Here is a 24,783-nt window from a genome sequence, read left to right as displayed (position 1 = left end):
GAAAGCCACTGGTCATACCAACCTTCCCACACATGTGATGTTTCTGTAATGTACTGTTGTATCTTTACTTTCTGTTCTGGCTCAGAGATGCTGGATGTATTATGCACAGCTCTGAATATCTGAGCTGGCACACAGAGACATACTCTGCACTTTATCTACAATAAAGTAGGTTTTAGCCTTAAAGGCTCGTGTGTGTTGTTCTTCAAGCTGGGGAACAATCACATATTACTAATGTGCTCCTGGACTCGAGTAGCCAGGAGTGCACAGAAGCTTCGTCCCACCCTGGGGGTCAGTCTCACAACTTGCCCCCGCGGGAAGTCTCATAACAATAAGTAGATCAAATCCCACCTATCAATATAGTTAGTGGCACATTTAAGTTTTAAGTTATATTAGTGCTGACAGCAAACATATTTCAGTGCATATAAGCACTGCACATGTGCTGGGATCTGTGATTTAAAAAAGGCTTCCCGGAATGTGTGCATGAAGTATCACAAATATGTGTGATTGGCACTCGCACTTCTTGCCCAGCTGTTCCTGCTGACAGTGCTGACTCCATGCAAGGTGCCAAATCATAAAAAAGATGCACCACTGATTTGCATTATGTGTGCAGAAAATTAATTTCAGGCATGAAGGACCTTTGCTAGATCAGGTGATATTCATTATTGCTATTGTACAATCAGCAACACGCTGAATATACATACACTTTCTAGCATGCTGTAAGAAAATCTGTTGTATAGTGTCACTTTATAAGAACCAACCATCCGGGCTGCAGTTTCACATTGCCATAAATGACTTTCAAAGTGGACAGATTAGATGGCCTTGAAAATACTAAAGCTAGAAGCTTTATCTGTCCAAGCCTTAAATAGCCTTATTATGTGCATACTCAGCTAAATGTGGCGATTTTATGTTTTGGTAGGTGAAAGCACGGGTTCCCAGTAGTTTAATGACCATAAATAAGTTCCTGAAACTTGAGATAATTTCACTTGCAGCATTATCTGTTCAGCACAGCATATATTATTAATAGATAAAATCTACAATATAGTAGCTACAATGATTGTGGGAAGGCATTTTCTCCTGGAGCATTTCTCTGGCTAAAAGCAGGGAAAGCACAAAATGTGAATAAGCAGAACTGTCAGGTTCTTATTTAAATTACCACAGCCTATTTATGCTTGCAAATTGCTGCTTATGTCAAAGACACTGTGAAAAGCCTTGGGAGATAATTCCTTCATGCTAAAGAAGTCAAGGTCTTTCCCAAGCCTGAATCTTTTGAAGTATTCAGTGCTTGACTAGCGAAGTTCACATAAGCATCATCTGCTAGTGCTTATTCAAGTGACCTCACACAAAATGTGTGCACAAATTACCTTCTTGGGATTCTGCCACCAGTGCATTAGGTAGCCAGTTAAGAAAAACTATCATTAGATACAGCTGTCCTGATCCAACCAGGGTCATGCATGCTTGGAAGCTGCCTTTCATGGATTTATCCTTAGCTGGATAAGGAGCTAAGTGTGTAAAACATAAGGCAGGCACCTATAATATTAGCATTTAAAGCTGATCTCTTCACTCAGTCTTTTGCTGAGGGTGATCCATCTGTTTATGTATAAAGCTGATCCACTGATCTGTGATATATTTGTACTTAGAAACGTAAATTTATTGTTGATATTTAATTTTATTGTGCTATTCACCGCCATATTTTTTATTTTTATTTTCTTAATCTTGATGGTTTTGGGGTTTGTTTGTTTGGCAAATAATAAATAAATAAATAAATAAATAAATAAATAAATAAATGTTGTGATTATACACCCACACACAATCCAGATGTCAGGGACTAATAATGAGCACTGGTAAGCAGTTTAGCTTTAACCCATGTAAGACATAGCTTTTATAACAATTTAACATGATTATATGTTTTGAGGAGGTCTCCTTTCGATCTGACATTAGAATCATGTGTTTGCGTCTATGGCGAGAGATCAGATACCTCTTGTTATGTAGGCTACAGGTTCTAATTGTCCAAAATTGGTTCATATAACATGGTAGGCCAAGCCATGCCTTGGTAAGGCTGTGTAAATGTGCAGGTTCCCAGAGAAAAACTCGCGGCCACCTTGTTTATCTCTAGCTCTTTTTACTGTTACACCAAGCTAAGGTTTTGCCTTGGCACGTGGCTGCATGTTTGCAGAGTCTTTGCTAAGCCAAAGTTTGGCTTCCTGTGTCATGTGAAATAGGTCAGCGAGTCACGATCTTTTGCCGAATTACTATATTTTTTCTTCTTAATCAAAGATGGGTGGTTATTAGGAACAGAAGTTTCAAGAGTAACAACCCGTTCAAGCAGTTTGTGGGCGACTGTTCCTTTATTGTACCCCTTTAAGAAGTTCTTCTTCTTGGGTTCAGCCTAAAATCTTAGGGAGAAGTAGCTACTTTCACACAGAACACAGAAATGTTATGCAGGTATCATAGTGCTTTACTTGGTTCGTTTAGTTGGTCCACGCTCTTCCAGCTGGGCAATGCAGAAAGCCTGTCCTCTTTCTGCTTTCCGCTCGGGCCTTTGGGTTGTCTCCAGAGAGATTCGGGCACAGAAGATGCGCGGTTCCTGTCTCTGCCTGATGCATCTTCGTTGGTCAGAGAGAATGCGGACTGAGACCGCTGTTAAGGGGAAATATGGAGAACGATATATTTAGCAGAAGCCAGCTATGGAGATGTTAAATGTTAGTTACTTGCAAGAGTAGCACTGAGATAAGTGCAAATCACTGAAGGGAAAGAGAACAGAATTTCGTTACTTCCATATCAAGAGGTAAAATCTTTAATCCTTCCATTGCTAATTCCTTTTCAGAAATGCATGCGAGTTAATTACTAAGGTCATGTCATTATATATGGAATAGTAATTAACAGAAAACAAACCCACAAGATAACTAAACTTCTTTCAGGACTGTACCACTTTATGCTTTCCCAAACAGATAGAAGACATCTCTTCCCTTGACATGGCCTCAGTGTTGCTGCTTTATATTTCAGTATTTTCTAATGAAGTAGTTGTTCATTCTGATCATAATCAGCACACACAGCCTCCTCCTATCTTCCCTTTCATCCCCATAAGTTGAATTAAATAGGGACTTCATATTCCATAATAATAATACTAATACTAATACTACTACTACTACTACTACTACTACTACTAATAATAATAATTTTATTATTATTTACACCCCATCCGTCTGACTGGGTTGCCCCAGCCACTCTGGAAATCTTCTAACATATATTAAAACATAATAAAACATTAAGCATTAAAAAACAACTTCTGTATATGGGGCTGCCTTCAGATACCTTCTAAAGGTTGTAGAGTTACTTATCTCAATGGCTTGTGGGGGGGGGGGTCACATAACTCCATGCCCACCATTTCTCTGATGAAAATACGGGCATCCTACCATACCCTCCAACATTTTCTCGATGAAAATAAGGACGTCCTAAGGAAAAGTGGGACATTCTGGGGTCAAATCAGAATCTGGGATGGGTTCTGTAAATCTGAAACTGTCCCCAGGGACAACTGGAGGGTCTGGATTTGAGCACAAGAGCACTGTCCCCTCTTGTGGTAGGTAAAAGTTCTTAAAGAAAGAAGGAAGTTATACAAAACTGAAAGGAAAGCAATTATATTTGCCATGCTCAAAATGATTATGTCAGCATTTGAATGCAAAGAAATTGTCAGAAGCAGCTGAATATTATTTTCCTGCCAAATCAACCCACATCACTCCCCCCCCCCCACGCCACGTTCTCTCCACAGTTCCATTTACTCCATGTTCCTGGAGAGATTTAGAAGAGATGGTGCTGATTGCATCCTCAAAAAGCCCTTGTAAGGCTATTTCTCACTGCTGATGTCAGTTTTGCTTGGGGGTTTAGGCTAGATAATCAGATTGTGTTTTATTCTGATAACCCAAAGGGTAATTGAAATTGTTAAAAGTCAGAATCACTGGTGCAAGCACTAGTAAGTGAGAAAGCAGTAGACATAAAGGAAAGCAATCAATCATGTTCAATATACTGTAGGAAGAAAATAGAAGGAGGGGAAAGGGCTGAATTTGCTAGAGAGGCATTGCAGCTTGAGGCATTCAGGCCTCTTAAAAGGTAGGCATTTAGCTACAACATTTGACTTCTGAGAGTGCTCTTTTGCTAACAGTTCGGTTATTTCCAAGTCTTATTCAGACAATCATTTAATGTGAGGCAGTTAACTGCTAATTATTTTCATTCTGCCCGGAAGACTACCTGAAGCTCTCATTCAATGGGTGGTTTGCTCAATGAGGAACCTACGCAAATTTTATCTCGGGGGGGGGGGGGGGATGCTGTTGCCAATCCCACCCGCCACTGAACCAAGTGGGTTTTGACCATACACAATTTTGGCTTTAAGCATGATCCCAGAAAATTAACCCATGTGTATGTTGAAGGCTTACTGTATCAGACTGCTTGGGGGTGGGGGTGGGTTTAATGCAATGGAATGGCTAGAACTCTGAAGAGGGGACACCCTCCCCCCCACTGCAACATTTTGTGGTAGGTCAAACTTATCCCTTAAATATGCCTGAAATTTTATGCGTGCACAGCTGGGAGTAAGTTTCATTGAACTTCGTGACAATTAGGTACTTCTGAGTAACCATGCACAGGATCACAGGATAGGTTTGCGAAAAAAGGTGGGGAAAGTGATAAAGCTACATTTTTGTGGTAGCGGCAACGGTGGGCTTTGGTAAGTCAACAACAAAAACAACCAGTAATAAATATAATATCTAAACCCAAGCACTGTAATAAAGTTAATCAATTTTGATAGCATAAAGTTACATTTCACACTGAAGCAAGTTAGTTCTTGCTGAGCTACTGTATAACATTTCCCCTTAATACTGCCTCTGCCCCTGTAAAAGAACAGAGAGACACTGTTTAATTAAAATTGAACACTTTGGAAAGAAGCATAGGGTATTATTGGGAGAGACAGATTCTCCAATGACACCACACCCACCCACACCCCAGTGGCTATGGCCCCTGCAAAGATACCTGATTGCTTGGGGCAGTTACAAGACATCTGCAGAAATGCAGTTGGTGAATAGTGACAGTAGGGGAACTTGAAAGAAACGGAGGTTAATGATTGTTGGAGGGTAACCGAAATACATTTCTATTAGTTCTGACACACTGGATAGCCAACGGCCACACAATCATGAGCAAATTGCCTCCAGGTGACCTAATGTAAAGCGCAGGCCAATTGAAGCTGCTTTTGCTCAATTAAATGTTGCACTTGGGAAATGCCAGTTAACATTATCTCTACCACACCTCATTCTGCAGCCCTCCAGAGAAGGTTGCAATTTGAGCCAGCTAAACCCGCCAGGGATTTTCAATGCAAGTAGCCTTAAGGGTGCATTTCTCTGTGCCCTCACAGGATACGTAACCCACAGGCAACTTTAAGCTTGAAAACGTAAGATATTAGGATGGCTGGCGCTGAAAAGCTAATGCTAAAACTAGGCCCCCGTCAGCTGGCAGCAGGAGAAAACAAATAAGCATTTATTTAAGGTTCCAGTGTGCCTGCTTCACTTCCAAAACATTTTTGACAAGTTTTGAGTATATATCATGGATTTTATCCAATGGTGTCCCTCTGCTGGCCGAAGATTCTTCGATCTAGTGGAGACTCCCATAGGTGGAATGGGGAGGGAGGCTATTTTTGCCAATTCAACCCCTCCCCACAAGCTTCCTGCACGATCTGCCATGTTATTCCTCAACCTTTCGGAACAGACTTTAAAGGGGGGGGGCTGTTAGAGGGGAGGGGCGCATTCCTTGCCTGTTCTACTTGCCCGTTGTTTGAAAATTGTTTCAAGCAAATTAAAGTCTACGTAGTGCAATAAAGATCTAGCAAAAACAGATTATCTGAAGATCAGTCTAAACCACAGCCTCTTTATAATTTATATAACAAACTGTAAGATGCAGTTTGTTTGTCTGTTTCAGCCAAAAAATAGAACTACTGCTGAAATAATAATAATAATAATAATATTAATAATAATAATAATAATTTGTTATTTATACCCCGCCCACCTGGCTGGGTTTTCCCAGCTACTCTGGGCGGCTTTCAACCGAATATTTAAAAAACACAGCATCAAACAGGGCCGCCTTCAGTTGTCTTTTAAAAGTAAAATAGTTGCTTATTGCCTTGACATCTGCTGGGTGGGCGTTCTACAGGGCAGGCGCCACTACCGAGAAGGCCCTCTGCCTGGTTCCCTGTAACCTCACTTCTCGCAGTGAGGAAACCGCCAGAAGGCCCTCGGCACTGGACCTCAGTGTCTGGGCTGGACGATGGGGGTGGATACTGCGACATCTGCAGTACTGCTATTCTTGGCAGAATTACAATTTAAGATATTTTTAAAAAGTCAGGAAGTGGATTACTTATATGGTATCTGCAGGAAATATTTTCTAAATTTGTAAGAAAACTAAAATATTATCTACCCACAAACTACTCTGCAAACAATTTCCTCTGAATTCATTTATTTCAGTGTTCACTGCAGTGAAAAGCTACCTCAGCAGGTGGCAGCAGAAGCAAATAAATTACTCCCCCCCCCCCCCACCATGCAAGCTATTTATAATCTATGCCAGCGGAGTCACAGTGGACCTGCCCAAGACAAAAAAGAAAAAGAAAGTAAAAATATTTTGAGTATTGCTAGACAGAAATAAGGTGAAACAAGTAGACAAACATTACTAGGCAACCATTTGTGCATTTGACTACTGCTATAAATGGAATTATCTATTCTGTTTTCGCCCTCATTCTCATTTCTCCAAACTTGCATTCAGTTCTCCTGAAAATTAATCAGTAGATTAGTACATAGAATCATAGCCTTGGAAGGGAACCTGAGGGTCACCAAGCCCAATCTCCTGCAATGTAGGACTCTTCTGCCCAACATGGGGCTCGAACATGAGGGAGCCGGCATTTGTTCACAGACAGCTTTCCGGGTTATGTGACCAGCATGACTAAACTGCAACTGCTACACGGAGGATCGTGACAAGAGCGCACGGAAACGCTGGTTACCTTCCCGCCACAGCAGTACCTATTTATCTACTTGCACTGGCATGCTTTCGAACTGCTAGGTTGGCAGCAGCTGGGACAGAGCAATGGGAACTCACTCTGTTGTGGGGATTCGAACCGCCGACCTTCTGATCAGGAAGCCCAAGAGGCTCAGTGGTTTAGGAGAGACTAGCACCGCCCCCAGACACATTAATCTCCCTGTTAATAAAAGCATGAGTTGGGGGCAATGATGAAATGCACACTGCATGGATGAGGCTGATGATAACATTCCATTTCTTCATGGTCTATGTCTTTGCAGCCAAAATGATATTGATTTCAAGTATTTCAAAATACATTCTATTCTGACAAGGAAAATGTTATAGAAGAAGACTCCACTGATGAGCAGAGATCTGAAGAACAATCTCCCAGGCAGCAGTTTAGCACTCCTTTCTGGAGAATACTCTTTTTCCCCCTTTTTCTATATCTATAAACTCTGTGGCAGCAATGTTTGACATTAGTGTAACTAGATCAGTTAAAAAATTAATAGCTTGGAATGCTGTACTAAAATATTGCATTTATATCACAGATTTCCTCCAAGGAGCACAACGTGGCACAAACATTTGATTTTCATACATTTTAATAGCAACGTATTTGCCGCATTTTATCCACCTTCAGTCTCATTGGTTAAAATTCTAATTCCATGGAAACCAAGCAAGGCTGAAACTAATCATGCTTTTAAAATGTGCACGTATAACTGAAATATTACTTTCTATTTACAAATATTCACATCTGAATTCACAGCATGCACATTGTGAATTCAGGCTTTGCTGTGAATATTTGTTTCTGTTCCATAGTCAATAGCACTAAAATAGCCATTAATGTAAATGGCTCAACAGAATTTTTCATGCTAAGTTAGTGTGTGATGTCAGGGTTAGAAGCACTGGAGCCTATGTGTGAAGTCACAGCTAATGAATATAGCTTGCACATCAAATGCTAATAAAGTTCTGGTAACTCAGCGTGCAGTTATTTGTAAACTAAAAATTATTCATGAAAAAAAATCTAAAGGTATGTTTCCAATTGAAAATAAATGTTTGGAACAAATATATTGTTTATGGACAAGCTTCTGCTTGAGGTCTGGTCTCTGCTTTTAAATGCAGATGGACAGGTGTTCTTCTGCATAATATCTCATGCATATGGTATTACAACTCAAATCTGAAAATGCTTATTTGCTTAATTTTAAATCCTGCCCCCCAATAAACCCATATACTGTAATGTATCTGAGCACCCTGCAATTAAACTAAGCTGATGTTTAAGCCTACTTCTCTGTTGGCATTAATCAGCTTACAACCAAGTAGTTCGGCTGAACTCATTTGTGGACTGTGATGCAAGGGCAGAATTAAATGCAGGCTTATTGGGGTGTTTTCCATTTCTGAACAGCACATTTGACGCTTTAATTGGCAGAGCGTTTTGAAGAGGATCGACCTCTCAGTGCGAATCGTGTGTAACGTTTTATACCTATGTACGTAACCTCTGTCAACAGAAGACTGCTAAGTGCTTCTTAATGATGATTAGTTATGCTTTGCAAAACACCAAGGAATTGTGTTATTGAAATTATTTTGCAGTGGTAAATGGGGCAGTTAAAATTTGCAATAATGACTGAACTAGTGAATCCAGAAGAATCGGATGCTCCACGGTTGGCAGGACAGATGTTAAGATCACTTGATCTCAGTCATAAAAGTATACCATATTCACAGAAAGAAGTTGTCACCAGGTGTTCACTGGAGTACCACCTTAATATGCAGGTCCAAACTTGACCTTATGCTCCAGTGAAACTAAATATCACACACCAGCTCGGCACATCCTTCAAATCAGCACTTCCCTTGTTAACAATACTAGGTTTGCTTTTGTTTCCTCACTTGCTGTCCTCGGCTGTGCTTTTAAAAGTCCTTCAGTTTCCATTCCTGCTCCCTCTTGATGTGTTGCACTCAGAACAGCACCCATCACAGCTAATCAGAGCATATTCCCTGCTTCTTTGACAGAAAAAGCCTATAGGCTTCCTTTTTAAAAAAACAACATGCTTTTATGTGAAAACCACACAAATGCACAGAACTAAAAATACCTTGCTAAATACTTCAGTACAGCAGGCTCCAGTTATCACAGATTTTAAATTAAGCCTTAAAAGTTTTAAGATCTCTGACAATGAGCGGAGATAACATGCTGTTTCACGGAAATAAATAAATACACACTGAAGCTTGAGTAGGAGAAACTGACAACATGCCTTGTTTCTTCTTTTGGCCTATGAAGATCAAGGCTTTCCCCTGCAGATCGTTGATTTTTCTCTGCCATGTTCCTGCCATTTCATAACCTTCTGGCTTTCCATTAGCTGTTACGTCTAAGGCAGTGTTTTTCAAACTTGGGTCTCCAGCTGTTTTTGGACTACAACTCCCACCATCCCTAGCTAGCAGGACCAGTGGTCAGGGATGATGGGATGTAATCCAAAAACAGCTGGAGACCCAAGTTTGGGAAACCCTGGTCTGAGGGCTCATCCAGACTTCCTTTTGTGCCGCATTCCTAGACACAGATGCATACATTCCCCCACCCCACACGGCACTTTCCAGGCGAAAACCTGTTCTATACTGCTGAATCGGAGCAAACATCAACCCACAGGAAATCCAAATTGCTATTTGTTCCGATTCAGAGTTAAAGAGCGAGTTTTCCCGAGGAAAGCAGAGGAGCAAAAAAGGGGAAAGGGGGCGGGGGTGGCTCAAGGTGGTGTACATCATTCTCCCACTCTTCATTTAATCCCTACAACAGCCCTGTAAATTATGCTGAGAGGCACTGACAGGCCCAAGGCCACCCAGTGAACTTCATGACTGAGCAGGGATTTAAACCCTGATTTCTCAGGTCCTAGTCTGACATTTTACCACTATATTACACTGGCTCTTTTTATTTCTCTCCTTATGGAATTGTATAGCTGGCAGAGACTATGCAGGTCATCTAGTCCAACCCCCTGCAATGCAGGGATCATTTTGCCCAATGTGGGGCTCAAACCCTCAACCCTGAGATGTCCTACCAACTGAGCTATGCCACATATCATTTATACCAGGCACGTCCAACAGGTAGATGGAGATCTACCAGTAGATCACTGGACGTCTGTGGTAGATCACTGGCAGATCACTGGCTCCCCCAAAGAAGCTCAACAACTTTGGCTCCCCTGCACCACCTAAAAACAGGGATTTCCTTCTCCCTAAAAAAAGCTCAATAACAACTTTGACCTTAATGCCTAAAAAACGGGGCTTTCCTCCTCCCCCCAAAAAAGCTCAACAACCTTGACCTGAACCCCCCCCCCCAAAAAGGGGTAGATCACTGCCAGTTTTTAACTCTGTAAGTAGATCACAGTCTCTTAGGAGTTGGCCACCCCTGATTTATACCATGGGCTACTTAACAAGAGGGTTGTAGACAGAAGGAATAAACGGTCTCCATCAAACGTGCAAAGTCACGTGCACGGAACAAAGTTCTGTAGAACTATGTGGAAGTAAGTCCCATTTACATGAGAAAAAGCAAATGCTTAGGATCTTTTGCTGGAAATCACAAGTGGGGAGACTGCTGTCGTACCCTTATGCTGTTTGTGGGCTTCTCACAAGCACCTGCTTAGACACTGTGAGAACAAGATACTGGACTAGATGGACTTTGGGCCAGCAGAGCACTTTTCATGTTCTTATGCTAGTTTTATAAAAAGTGAAAAGAAAGAACATCCACACCCCTAACATTTATTCTTAAGATAAGCCTTCAGTGCCCTCTGAGCTACCCTCTGAACATTTTACCAAAATTCTTCCACCAGTCTCCCCATTCTGTGGAGAGTTTGCTTTTCACCCCTCCCTGCCATGAATGGCCGAAAGAGGCAAAAGTTATCAGAACAGCTGTACTTTGTCCTGCTACGTTCAATGGAGTCTAAACAATTATCTGCCAGTGATAACAGTGTTACTGAAATGTCCACATAGCGCACCATGTTTTGTGGCATTGCTGTGGTGTAGCCAGTTTATAAGACAAACTTGTTCTCTGGCGAAGAAAGGGTCAACTGCAATCTCAGTTTGGAGGAGGAAGCATGGGTTATACATTTTGCCATTTATAAATAAACATGAGGGACTGTGAAAGTATTTAGTCATTATTATTATTTTTTGTCAACATAAAATACACAAAAGACTTCCTTTTATTTTGCTTTCCCCTTGCCAATCCTGCATCACATCACACTTTACTGCTGTTTGTCAGATTTTCTGCAACCGTCTAGCAGGCTATAAAGGCTTTCTGCTGAGAAAAGAACCCAGGGGATGTAGGAACAGTCTTAAATATAACATGATATATAAGCGGTTGTTAAATTTACCTGGGGAAAGACAGCAAAGAAGCAATTTTAAAAGCCAGCATTTTAAATTGAATGTTGAACTGACACCTTAAGTTCTGAGAAAAGGGAGTGCAACAACACATCAGCTCGCAAAGTGGAAGTGCTTTACACTAAGCCTCACTGTTCTCAAAGCCAAATTGAGGCTTGATGCCAGTAAAAATCTATATCCTCAGCTACGAACACAAAGGCTTCCAGTGCTGCTCGGCTTTCTTTGGCATTAAGTACTCCTGTCCAATTCTGTTGTTTCCAGTGGTTTGACTGTTGGTTTATGAGCAAAATCGGGACCCAGTTCACTACCCTTTGTATGAAACAGCTCTTAAGTTCTGATTCCAGATTCCTATAGTTATATTACTTGACATCCCAGCATCCATGTACCTTCCTTGTTCCTATGTATCAGCTTTCAAGCAGCTGAGCAAAGTGTGATGGGTCGGATCTGGTAGCTCACCCATAATGTGTACGATCCCCTGCGACTCCCCGGGAAAGTCAGCATGCTCTGATCTGAGACAGTAGCAGATGTGAGGCCGCTGCTGCTCCTGGACTGCGGCCATTCGAAACCAGCTTCCACCTGCTCACGTTTGGTTTTCTGCTTCCTTATGATCTGCAGCACATCGAAAAGGAAACAAGGAAGGGTTCAGTGCAGAGCATTGCCACGGGAGCCATACCAAACTGACTTGGGACTGAGTCATCAAGATGTGAGACAGAAGCCTAAACATGGTTTCTTCTTTTTCTCTAGCTCCCGAAAGGTTGATGTTTGTGCTGGTTGTCTGCAGTTCTGTTATCTGAATTCACTGTACTTATAAAAAGCCCAAGAGTGAATTATAACAACAGGGTGTTATAGACACACAGACAGACAGACACACAGACAGACAGACAGACACACAGACACACAGACACACACACGTACTTCTATTTGCATTGAAAAATCTTATCCTTCTAGAAATTAACCTCACAGTGCATACAGAGAATTAGCAAAACATAGGAAGTGGTGCCTAGAAAGTCTGGGTTCCGTTTGCCTGACCGCTTTCCCCCGGAAAACCTGCTCTTTACTGCTGAATTGGAGCAAACATCAATCCATGGGAAACCCAATTGACATTTGCTCTGATTCAGCAGGAAAGAGAGGGTTTTCCCTGGGGGCAAAGCAGAGGGACAAGCAGAAGTGTGGACAAGCCTTTAGCCACTAAAACATATCTAGTAGAGGCATTTTAAAGAAGTATTAAAGGTACTGAAGTTATGTGAATGATATAAATAAAGGAGGGCTATTAGCACAGCCTGTTCAGTGCTTTTCTCTGGCCCTAGCTTAGCAGACCCACAGCACTTCAGTTTACATGTAATAGAGATCATGGTGCTCTATGACATATTGCATTTTACCTGGGGAAAGAGAACGAAGAAGCAGTTTAAGAAACTGGTATTTCCCCCATGCTTTCTCTTGTTAAGAGAAGACTGTTGTTTTCACATGCAATGAAGAGACATAACCCTCTGCTGAGTGATACATTTCTCACTGGGTTTCATCTATACTGCCTTACTAAATCCAAGTGCATGTTGATCTACACAGCTATAAGCCCTTACTGCAATGCAGCACTGATTTCATATATAGAACCAAACAGCCCATGAAGAGGTTAGGGAAACAGCAAAATACACTCTGAACTAATAATAGGTTCTAGCAAATGGAGGGATCCTACAGTACGAAATAAACTGGTTGTCCCCAGTGTAAACGACAAGAGAGGTAAATAGGTTTTTTTTTTACTATCAGAACATGGGGGTGAAAGTAATCAAATAGATACACCAACTTGTGCAAAAAAACAACAACAACCCACAAGCACCACCATCATACCATTGGGCAGAATAATGGGGTGAGGTGAGGAAAACCCGTTTGCCTAACAAATAGCACAACATAACCCCTCCTGAGTGGTGTAAAGTTCTGAGCAAAAGCTATTCTTTACACTGTAGTTTACTATGTAAAGGAGATTTCCATTAGAGGAGAGTGAGCTATGGAGTTGTAACAGAATTCTTTTTATTCTGACTACTGCAGCTTTAAGTAGTCAGGCTTATGACAGGGGAAGCAACTCCTAGAACCACCACATGGCTTGCTGGAACCTTGTCTTGCTGTAAGGAGGCATGGAGCACTCCCTTGATCCACTCAGCCAGTCCCCCACTGGCCTTTTTTAATAAGCCAGGAAGGACAAAGATCTAGCATGCCTTTGGTAGCTCTCATATTTTCAGGAATCTGGTCCACATCCTTGGGCTGTGCAAATTGGGGGGAGGGGGACCCATCCATTATCATTGGACAGTCAGGGGCCAAAGTTACATCCACTTGACCAGCGTCAACTATAGCATCCAAGTTGGAACGAATCCGAGTGATTTTGTCAGCAAAGTGCAGAGCAAATTGTTCAAAGGGGGCTGCTGAGTAGTTGAATTTCCCCTCCAGAGTATAGAAGACCCCTGACCACTCAAAACAGCTCTGCTGGATGGCTGCTTGCTGGTGCAATGGAGGCAGAGAAAAATGTTGGGGTTTTTTGGTTTGCTGCCCATACTGCCACAGAGTAAGTTTTCAAGTAGGCTCCAGCCTGTGTTCAGTCTGACTTGTCCCAAGTATTCTACAACTGTGGATCAAATTATAAGTTACATTAATTGCATGGCAAGGAGCCATGTCAGGGTTTTTTTTTTAAGAAATGTATTCCAACCTGTGGGGTGGGGGCGATTTTTCACTGGGACACCAGCGTGTGGGGAGTGTAGCTTAACCATTCCTTCTGAAGCTGTGATCCTAATTAATGTTGCCACAAAGCTAGAGTTAGGGCCAATGGGAGCCCCCCCCCCCAAGCTAACTTTAGAGAGATGGGGTGCTTTATTGTTGGGATCATGGCTGGAGAGGCAAGTGTCAAAACTCACTTCCCCAGGCATTGTTGCCCTGATGAAAACTTCCACCTTCCATGCCTAGGATTACATTAAAAAAAAATGCTGGCATGATGGCTAGAAAATTCTACAAACATACAGATTACTGTTCAAAAGTTTCTATACGTTATCATTCCTAGTAGTCAAATCACCTAGTAGTGAAGTCTTGAGTCATACCTTCTGGACAATGGTGGTAGCAAGCTCTTCTATCAGCTCCTCTTTATGGTCCCGTAAGTAACAAGCTTCGTTCTGTTTGTCCTGCACAAAAGGCATGCATGGGTAAGTATTGCATAGAGCAACTCTAAAAATGCACAGAATGCCAATGAAGAAAAAACTGACAGCTGTTGACAAAGCTCAGAAAAACCATGGCCCTTCTGCTTTGCTCCTTTCATTAATTTCTGTGTGGTTAGAACTTAGGAGGACTAATTTTAATAACCTCTGGAAAGGTTACAGGGAGTGGACCGACTGCTTTCATACTCTGGACTTCCCAAATGTATCTGGCTAGGTGTCGTAGGAAAGATGACAACAGACTAGATCAGCCTTTGGTTTGATCGAAGATAATGCTATCACTAGGCAAACCAGTCACAAACCCTCCAAACAAGCAATAGGAAATGTTGCCAGCGGAAAGTCTCCAGCACCTTTGCCATCTCCTAAACTCAGGCAAGCCTAGAGCTTGCCAAGCCTAGCTGCCAATGGTGGCACTTGAAGAGGTGTGTTGGCTGGGGGAATTGTGCGTTAGATGGTAATCTGTTGCTTGGGGGGGGGGTAAACTTAAAAGTAAGTTGTTATCATCATTCTTGGTGCAATAAAAGGTAAAGGTAAAGGACCCCTGGATGGATAAGTCCAGTCAAAGGCGACTATGGGATGCATTGCTCATCTCGCTTTTCAGGCTGAGGGAGCCAGCGTTTGCCCACAGACAGCTTTCCGGATCATGTGACCAACATGACTAAACTGCTTCTGGCACATGGAGGAGCACGACGAGTTCCAGAGTGCACAGAAATGCCACTTACCTTCCCACCACAGTGGTATCTATTTATCTACTTGCACTGGTGTGCTTTTGAAATGCTATGGTGGCAGAAACTGGGACAGAGCAACGGGAGTTCACCTCGTCACAGGGATTCGAACCACCAACCTTTCAAATCAGCAAGTCCCAGAGGCTCAGTGGTTTAGGCCACAGCACCACTTGTGTCCCCTTCTTGGTGCAATAATGAGGATATAACTACACTGCAGAGCTTTTAAATAATGCAATGAAATATCCTATGATGGGGAAGATCAGAGTGTTCTCTGACTACGCTGCTCCTGCTAATTAAGCAGGAGCTATCTTTTTTGGGGGGTGTGTGGAAATATCATTATCAAAATAATGTAATTACAATATTCTTACCAAGCTGTCTCCGTACATCTCTGCCTTAGAAATAGCTTCTTCTATTGCTTCTTCTGCAACACGCAGGGCCACAGCAAGGGTGTCCATCATGCTGTGTCCTAAGCAAAGAATGCATTAAGGCATGTTTAGAATTTATGGAACGGAGGAGAGCAGTGAAGTGGAAGGGGGGCGGCGGCGAGAAATGCCTGTTTTCCAGAACCCCCCTCTTTCTAGGAAAAATACATCCATTCACCATTTCCCTTCCAAAAATTATCAGTCTGTGCAGATAAGACTGCATTGTGTTTCAGGTAGGAAACAGAATTTGCTTGCAGTGCAAATAACTCCAATTGACTACAAAGGAAGGCAAATAAACACTTTACATATGATATATAAGAAGAGCAATCCGACGTCTGAGCTACTCCAGCTGTGGGGCTATTGGATATGAGGAAAACCCCTGTTACAGTCATGACAGACAGATATGAGGATAGAATACCACAAATATGTCAGTAGGACACTGTTGTTGAGCTATAACTCCCATCATCCCTGGCCATTGGTCATGTTTGCTGGGACTGATGCGAGCTGCAGATCATCAACAGCCGGAGGGCCAGAGGTTCCCCACACCTGCCCTAGTGCAACAAGTATACTTAAAGATACACAAAGTTAGGAAAGCAATGGGGAAAGGTACGGGGTGAAAAGTGGGGGGTGAACAAATGATTGGTGTGAAGATGTATAAATATTCTGAAAGCATATTAGGATGAATGCACAACAGACAGGGTGCGTGGAGGAGCCCTAAGTTTTTTCATCTTTAGGCACTACTATCATATGGAGGAGATCCATCTATGGTCCAGGTCATTTCATCCAGTAACTCAATTTGCAGCAATTTAGTTATAGTAAAACACATGCACTCTTGAACGTAATTACCTTCTGTCTGTCTGTAGAAAGTAGAGTCACTGCCACAAATGCTTCCTTCATTTTCTATCGTTCCCTCACAGAAGCTTCCTGCTTCTACTCAAAAAGAACATCATTGTCATCGTCACTGTCACTGCCATTCACTAAAGCCATATATAACTTCAGAAGAAAAGGGTTCCCTCTAGAATGTGGCTGTTATTTCTAAATGCACCACCATTACAAAAACAAGCAAACAGGGTGGGGGTGGGTGGGTTGAAATATCCTTAACACAAAAGACATGTGGGTGAAAAATAAATCATTTTTAAAAAGAAGTTATTGTGCTTTGTTTTTCAGAAATATTTCTTCCAGAGGAGAAAAAAAATTATCACACCTGGCTAATCCCTGGATTCAGACAATGGCTGCTGGAGTAAGAGAGAGAACTATGAAGTTAACAATAAGCAGAGGTTGCATGCAGAAATGCCAGTGCAGAGGACTTGCTTTGAATGTGACATTTTGGACTTGAAATAGATCACAGATTTCAAAGGGCATCATTTCATATAAGAAAAGGAAAATTAATCCTGCTTCTGTATCAAATGGAACAAGAGGACTATCTCACAGTCACAGTGGAAAGAGACAAACAACAGTTGCCAGTGATGGAAAAAGAGGGGAGTTGTTTCTCTGAAGCCGATATAAGCTCTCACAAACCCTGAGGGGTAAAATGATGTTTTATCAGTATGGTTAATAAGCAGGTTTTCTGCCACGGACATTATAATAGAATTAGTAGCAATGTTTCCATCGTGCCTGATGGGAGAGGAGGAGAGTATGCTAAGCAGCTAAGAGGCGGCCTTGCTCAGCTCTTGGATCATTTGTCATTTCCTTATTCCTCCTCTCTCAGCATTGGCTTGGTTCCTGGGACAAGAAGGTGGCTCTTCCCCTGCAAGCCCTTCTCCCCAAACTGCAGCCCCCTGCCTAAACTGTTGTTGCAGGCAGTGGCTTGAATCAGGAGTGGTTGGGCAGCCAGCAGACTCAAGAGAGAGAGATAACCATAGTTTATGGAGGAATGCAGTGCAGGTACTGCAGCACAGAGACTGAAATCCACATGGATTTTTCAGAGTGATTTGTGAGCAGGTTACTGAAAGGAAGTTTTGGGGAGGTGATAGGGGTGGGGGAGACACAGGAAGGCTGGTACAATTTAGATGTTCCTGAATTACTCTGACCAAAGAGGAATACTCATCCACCACCCCAAATCATTTCAAACTTTCATGTTTTATTTCTCTTTGATTCCCCCTTTTCTGTTCATCACTTTCCTGGAAGGGGCTCTATCCAGACACAAAGGATACTTTGCAGTTCAGTGCAGTCAGAAGCCAGAAGTTCCACAGCAATGAGAGCTCAGGCTTATTCTCGAATGTGCTTTGGAGGCAGCAAAAGGGGGTTCTGGACATGCTAGTGTTCTCATTGCCAACATCAGGGGTAGCCAACATGGTACCCCTCCATATGTTTTGGATCAGGGATCAGACGATCAAGGATCATGGGAGTTGTACTGCAACAACCTCTGTAGGGCTCCCTGTTGGTTTCCCCTGGGTTACAGACGACGCTCATATAAAGACAAACAATAGATTGAGGTCCTTGTTTCTGTTGTAATTGTACTAATAAATATGATGGATGGCAGATTGATTTCTATCTGTTCTCTGCTGCTTCCAAGAGTTGCTTGGAAGCAAGGGTACCTCTGGGCTGCATTATGTTGGCAGTCTACAGTATGAAAGCACAGATGATGAGTAGCCTCTTACTGCAAGGTTTCTGCCACCTTCGGCTCAGAGATCTTTCAATGCTTTTTTTGTTTGTTTGTTTGTTTGTTTTTAACCGACATAATGTTTTCCATATGCATAAAGACATTCCTTGATGTGAATTAATACAAAAGGAGGAAAATGTTCCAGCAGAAGTTTGCTAAGATGACCTAACATATAAAGAATGGTACTTGCAAAAAGCAACAATAATAATAATAATTGTCGGTTAAAAATTAGATGTAAGGATTTTAATTGGATTAGAACAAAGCTAAAATAGAGGCACCCTTAAGAATTGATAGCAATTTTTCAGTACCTGCTAATTATTGGGCAATGGCACTGCCATGGGTACCACCTGCATGGCTTCACATTATGCACACTTCTTCCTTAACTCTGCTTTCAAATGCCTCTACCTTTCCTGAAATACACTGATGACATCTTCATCATCAGCACCCATGGGCAAAAAATCCTTGAGGAATTTCAAGGAAGCTTCTGTAAGTTTCCACCCCAACTAGTTCATTCATCTTCTGGACACTACTGTGCAGCTATACAATGGACATATATAAGCATTGTTTAGACCAGAAACCACTGACACATATTTGCACAATTCTAGCTTCCACCCAGAACACACCACAAAACCCATTGTTTATTGCCAAGTCTTATGATACAACTGCATTTGTCCCAGCTTTGTTAGGACACAGATTCATGCCTTGATATCAAGAGCCAGTAATAACTTGCTACAAGACAGATCCAGAAGAGAAAGTGACAGGATACTATATCATGCCCCATACTGCTCACAGCTAAAATCACTCCAGTGCATTTTCAATTTTCCTGGACAATAACACTTTTCTCTCACAGGCCTTGGATAGCAAAGCGACCTTTGCCTAGAGACAGCTCACTAATTTAAAACAGCTGGTGACCAGCAACAGGACACATAAGAGAGAGATAAACAGAGAGGCTAGATCCTGCAACAAGCCTAGATGCACCTTCTGTCCCTGTATACACTCAGGCAACACTTACAGGTTCTAAAGTCAGCTACAATATCAGGTTTGCACTCATCTTCCAATGTGATACATGCTCTCACCTGCAAGCAAAGCTGTTCTGCATAGACTGAGCAGGCTGGTCTCTACACAAATGAGTACAGGCAACACACCCACACCCAATTTATGTGGGGTTTATGTTCTGGGTGATCGTGGGCATAAGCCCACCCTGCCTTGTCCCACCCTCTTCCGGTGTCAAACACAGCATGCACAGTTGTGCATGCATCGAACAAGCACAAATTAAGAGTTGCCTGTAAACAGACACAAATCTGACATCAGAAACTGCAATAGCGGAAGAACATTTCAGTCTCCCAGAATACCCCTATTGCTGACCTGAAAGTTGTCATTCTCCAGCAGAGGAATTTCAAATAGAAACACCAGTTTGAAATTTATAAAATCAGACCTAATCAATAACTTTTATTCTATTTGCTTTAATCTTGAATGCAGGCAATAGTTTACAATCCCACTACAGGTAGCAACTAGCGTAAGAAAACGAGGATAATGCCACCGGTTATTGCTGTTAAGAAAAGCAAAATAAATATTCATAAGCTTTACACAGAATTCTCACAGATTTATACTTTGCATTCCTGCCCTCCATACCCATGTATGCACAGATGTAATAAAGTGGACTTGTGCCCATGAACATTTATGCTACAATAAATTTGTTAGCCTTTAAGGTGCCACAAGACATTGCCTCTATACCTAGTATGTCAGAACAAGCTCCGGTCTCCAGCCGATGTTTTCTGTATAAATTCTTCAGGACTTTAGCACTTCCAAAACGCTTGAAGCGGCTTTTCACATTATTGTAGTACCATTCCAGCGACTGAGCTCTTAAAAGTCTGGAAGAAAGGAAGAAAGATAGGTTTCAGAAAATTTAGAACCAAGCTGGGGTTTATTTTAAATCAATTTATCAGTAGTTTTAGGAAGGCTGGTCTGGGCTGGGGGGGGGGGGGAATAAGTAAAATATATAAACTCTAACCACCACCCCTGGTTTTAGCCTAGCTCTCTATCATGCTGTTTGTTGTAATTTGTCAAATCTGCAAACTGAACACATTCTGATGCTCTTACAACAGATAACATTATAGTTTTAAGTTTGCACAAGCAAATAATTATAATCATTGTTCAGGTGCTTTGAATTCTTCTTTTCTCTCTGTTTCGCAGAGGTTTTGAGAAAACATTATTTTTATAACAATGGAGCCCACGGAACAATTGGATTCATGATATCTTGATCACATCTTCCTCTGGCCCTCCCCCCTTCCTCTGGTGATCGGAAACAATTTTGAAATTCACTTTGCTATGCTTCTGGTGAGTTTTTAATCTGACATTTCTCTGATATATTAATTTCTACCATTAAGTCTAAATCTGTGTATCTTTTCTGCATGAATTCCCTAACAGATTGTGATGAATCTTCTAAAGCTTTTCAGCCTCTTAACATCATGTTAAGTCACAAATGTCCCTCCTGATTCCTACTGTATAGAAAGGATTTGGAGGGGGGAGAGGAGCTATCCCCGTAGAAAGTATTACAATAAAGGGCCCATTCAAAAGAGAAATAAGGACACAGTCTGCTTGTTTCAGAATCCTTTAATGATGACCTGCATTTTGGAAACCACGAGTAACTGTGTTCTGCAAATGCAGCCTTTCAATGTGTGTAGAAAACTCAATAAACTCCACCTCCAGATCTATATATGGAATCATTTTCTTTCACTTACCTATATTGCAGTGTATGCCGATTCTCTCCATGAAATACAAATGCTCATTTAAAGAACACTGTCACTCTCATTTTAAAGGGGAAAATGGCTATAGCTATTTTCTGTTAGTTTCCGTACTACAAGGACAGCCATATTAATTGTTCGCAGCCTGAAATCCCAAGGCCATAGATTGTGTTATGTAAAGTAATTATTCAGTCAAATCCTATTAACAGGTGGTTTTTTAAAAAAAACCCCACAGAAGCAATATTGTGACTGAGTATCAGGTTTATGTGTCATGTGATGATTCAGTCCATATTCAAGTACTGAAAAACTGACTGATTAAATGAACGAACCCAAAAGTGTTACTACAAACCATGAACTGATGAGATCACACAAAGGAAGAGGGTAGAGGCAAGAAAAGTAAGGGAAGAGAGAAAGAGAGAGAGATGCTTCTACACAAGCCTTTCATTCTGAAATGAGAAGAGTAGGTAGCAAGCCTGGCCTTAAATCTTGAGTGGTGCCCAGAACCTGGTGCAGAATTGAAGTGGTGTCGAACCTGGTGCCCATTTCCCTCCAAGGTGAGAGGAGGTGACATAGGCTAAGCCTGGCATTAACAGCTTACTCTATGGCATTAACCCCTTCATGCATGAATTAGACTCATGCATGCTGGTTATATGAGGCTGGTTTCCTACAGGCTGACGAAGCCACTCACTTGAAACTGAGCAGTAAAAGAGGCAGAAACTGCAATGAAGAAACAACTAATTCAAGGTATGAAAACCTTGAAAAGACTTCTTAGCACTTTACCAGCACCACAATGGATGCCACAGTTGCATTTTAATAATGGCCACAAATCTTCTCCGGAAAAGAACATAGGATGGCTCAGGCAGACTGGAGTGCAACATGTGTTGACAATAACATTGTCTGGATTCTCCTTAAAAAGTGAGTGATGGCATTTCCAGGCAAGAAGTATAAAATATGTGTGCGGGACAGGAAAGAATGTGTGGCTTTGAGATTTGCGGTGTGTGTTTGTTTGTGTGTGACAGTTGCTTGACATTCTCCTTGGAAGGGCTGTGCCCCAACTGCCCTAGTGGACCAGCCTCCACAGACAAAGATATTCATGAGAATCTGAAGATACTGGCAACATTCATTGCAAGCTTCCAACATTTCACAGATTAAAATAGATGGTATGCTTATAACACCTCCCCTCCCCTTCAAAAACCACTGCTCAGGCATCATCCCTGGGCATCAGACATTGTTCAGTGCTCTGTTCCATCTGCTATATTCATTTGCTCTTTGATATCTTCCACTATTTTCCACTCACTGAAAAATCCCAACACAGTAGTGCATAAAAAAAAATCTACCATCACATACTTGTCCTACACCAGGCTATCGGCAGTCGAAAACAGACCTCGGCATCTGCAGCGTGTGAAATGTCAGACTGTGATTCCTCAGTGTACAAATACGCATGCATGTGTGTTAGAGAGGAAACGCACCCACCCAATCAATAATGTAATATCTAGAGAGTCTGAGAAAGGAGTGAAACTCTGAAGAGTGACAATGCTAGCAGCTCATACTAACACCATTTTAATGAAGCATCCTCAGAAAGCAAAAACAGGGGAGAAAATGAGGACAGTGGTTTATCATAGAACTGGACCTAGGAAGCTAGTTAAACACTTGGAATGCATGAAGCAAGCACTCAAGGGCTAACCCTAAACTTTTTCAGCAGGGAGCCAGTCCACTGTCCCTCAGACCTTGTGGGGGGCCAGACTAGATTTTTTTTGGGGGGGTGAACGAATTCCTGTGCCCCAACAAATAACCCAGAGATGTATTTTAAATAAAAGCACACATTCTACTCATGTAAAAACACGCTGATTCCCAGACTGTCTGTGGGCCAGATTTAGAAGGCGATTGGGCCAGATACAGCCCCCAGGCCTTAGTTTGCCTACCCATGCTTTAGAAACTCAGAAGAATTTCAGGTTTCTTTTTTAAAACCTTTAAGCTCTCGTGCCTGCAGAGGAAACCTGGAGAACAGGGGTGAGCGGAATCAACCTTAAATGCTCCTATATCAGAAGCTTATTTGTAAATATAGCAAAACATACAACAAGTTTAATTCTCCCAGCTCATCATTTTAAAGTCAAGTTTATTATTCTGAGAATATTCAGGTTCTAGGACAAACATACAGCCCTATTCATTTCACTAACCGTGATCCGATAATTCATCTGATTTTGGAAACATTGCAAAAACCTGCCAAGAGCAAGCCAGAAAACCAGTATTTTAGCTGCAGTCTTTCCACTTTGGTGGTGCAGTGCTAGATGCTGAACTAATGCTGATACCAGAGGGAAGGAAGATGTCTTGTCCCAGGTGCTAAAAGACCTCAATTTCACTAGTTTCATAAAATAGACACATCTGCCCATTACGGTTTTCTCACCTGTGAAGGAACAGCTTTCTAGACAAAATGAGTAAATGTGTTTCAAATGGAAAATTAAATATATATGGTTTCCAGTTCCCCAAGTTCAGTTTCTCCTCATTTTGCTTATAAAACCCAGTGAAAACCGGCCTTCACTGATGTTGCCTGCTACTCTTTCAGAATGCTCCTCAATAATCATTCATATCATGTCGTCTTGACTTAATCCATGGTCCCCAGTACTCTTGGGTACACCTCCAAGGACTTTTCTTCCATTCCCATTTCAATGCTTAATGTCACACAGTCAGGAGACATACAAACTAGACATCCCTCCATCATGGTGCTTTAGTGAGCAGACAATATGTACCGGCCCTATCTCATATGTTTTGTTTTGCTGTGCAGGGCACTTGATTAAGGGACCTTTCTAGCACAACTTTGTAGCAGGTATACACCACAAAACAGCTATACAGTATTTAAAATCTGGAAGATGACAGATTATTTGGAACATCAAGCTGGCAAATGTTCTGCATGCCTGACCTGCCCCCACCCCCCAAAAATGAAGTAGACATGAATAAATAAAGGAGAACATTGCTTTCAGGTTACCTGCCTACAATAACTATTAAATATTAGCAGATCTATGTTTTCACATATTTGTTTAGTTAGTTAGCACAAACACTTTAAATTAAAAATATGCAGCTCCCCCAACTGCTACAATTATATGTATGCTGTAGAAATTGGAGTTCTTGGTGACATCCAGAAGTCAAAAATAAAGAACACAAGAACTCTGGCCAGGCGGGAGATCAGTTTTAAAGTCTTCAAACAGTTTTATTATTATGGTATTGGAACAAATTCCATTTGAAATAAATTCCAGGACAAGGCCCTGTTTCGATAATTCTCCGTCAGCTAGATTTTCATGGTCAAGGTGTACCAATTCTCTGTATGCCATACAATTATATGTATGACTTAAAACCAACTCACCTGAAGAATTGTCAGGTTTTCTGGGCATCATAGAGTTAATGATGCAAGAGGCGTTCTGATCCTGGGAGTTTAGCCTTGCCCACTGTGATACGGGCACTTTCCTTTGTCTAGAAAAAGGGGAGGTTTGGTTTCACTTTCCCCTTCTCTGCATTCATTCTGCCTTATTGTTTTGTGTTACTGCTGTATGTTAGTTTGCTGCAAGCATGCAGCTCAAGTCTGGAGGACTTGTGTGTGTGTGCTACTAAATAAAGTCTAGTTTAGTTTAGTAGCACTGGCGTCTGTCAAGTTATTTCACGACGCCACGGAGAAGCAGACCTAAAAAGCCATCGTGACGCTGTGCTTAACTCTGCAAC

General features: G+C 41.7%; 1 protein-coding gene across 4 annotated transcripts in view; it reads right to left on the bottom strand.

Annotated features, from left to right (window-relative positions):
• MYRIP (myosin VIIA and Rab interacting protein) overlaps positions 1-24,783 on the bottom strand; it is a 143,508-nt gene that overhangs the window by 22,018 nt on the left and 96,707 nt on the right. For all 4 annotated transcript variants that reach the window (XM_033165238.1, XM_033165240.1, XM_033165239.1 and 1 more), the window contains 6 exons: positions 20,063-20,199; positions 16,573-16,656; positions 15,673-15,770; positions 14,469-14,549; positions 11,848-12,000; positions 2,460-2,637 (listed from right to left, as the gene is read on the bottom strand). In XM_033165238.1, the coding sequence (XP_033021129.1) occupies positions 2,460-2,637; positions 11,848-12,000; positions 14,469-14,549; positions 15,673-15,770; positions 16,573-16,656; positions 20,063-20,199 (731 nt within the window). The remainder of the gene's footprint in view (positions 1-2,459; positions 2,638-11,847; positions 12,001-14,468; positions 14,550-15,672; positions 15,771-16,572; positions 16,657-20,062; positions 20,200-24,783) is intronic.

Source organism: Lacerta agilis, chromosome 12 (genome assembly GCF_009819535.1).
Source record: "Lacerta agilis isolate rLacAgi1 chromosome 12, rLacAgi1.pri, whole genome shotgun sequence".
Taxonomy (NCBI): Eukaryota; Metazoa; Chordata; class Lepidosauria; order Squamata; family Lacertidae; genus Lacerta; species Lacerta agilis.
The sequence above is the reverse complement of the archived record's forward strand: the minus strand, read 5'-3'. Positions and strand labels throughout refer to the sequence as shown.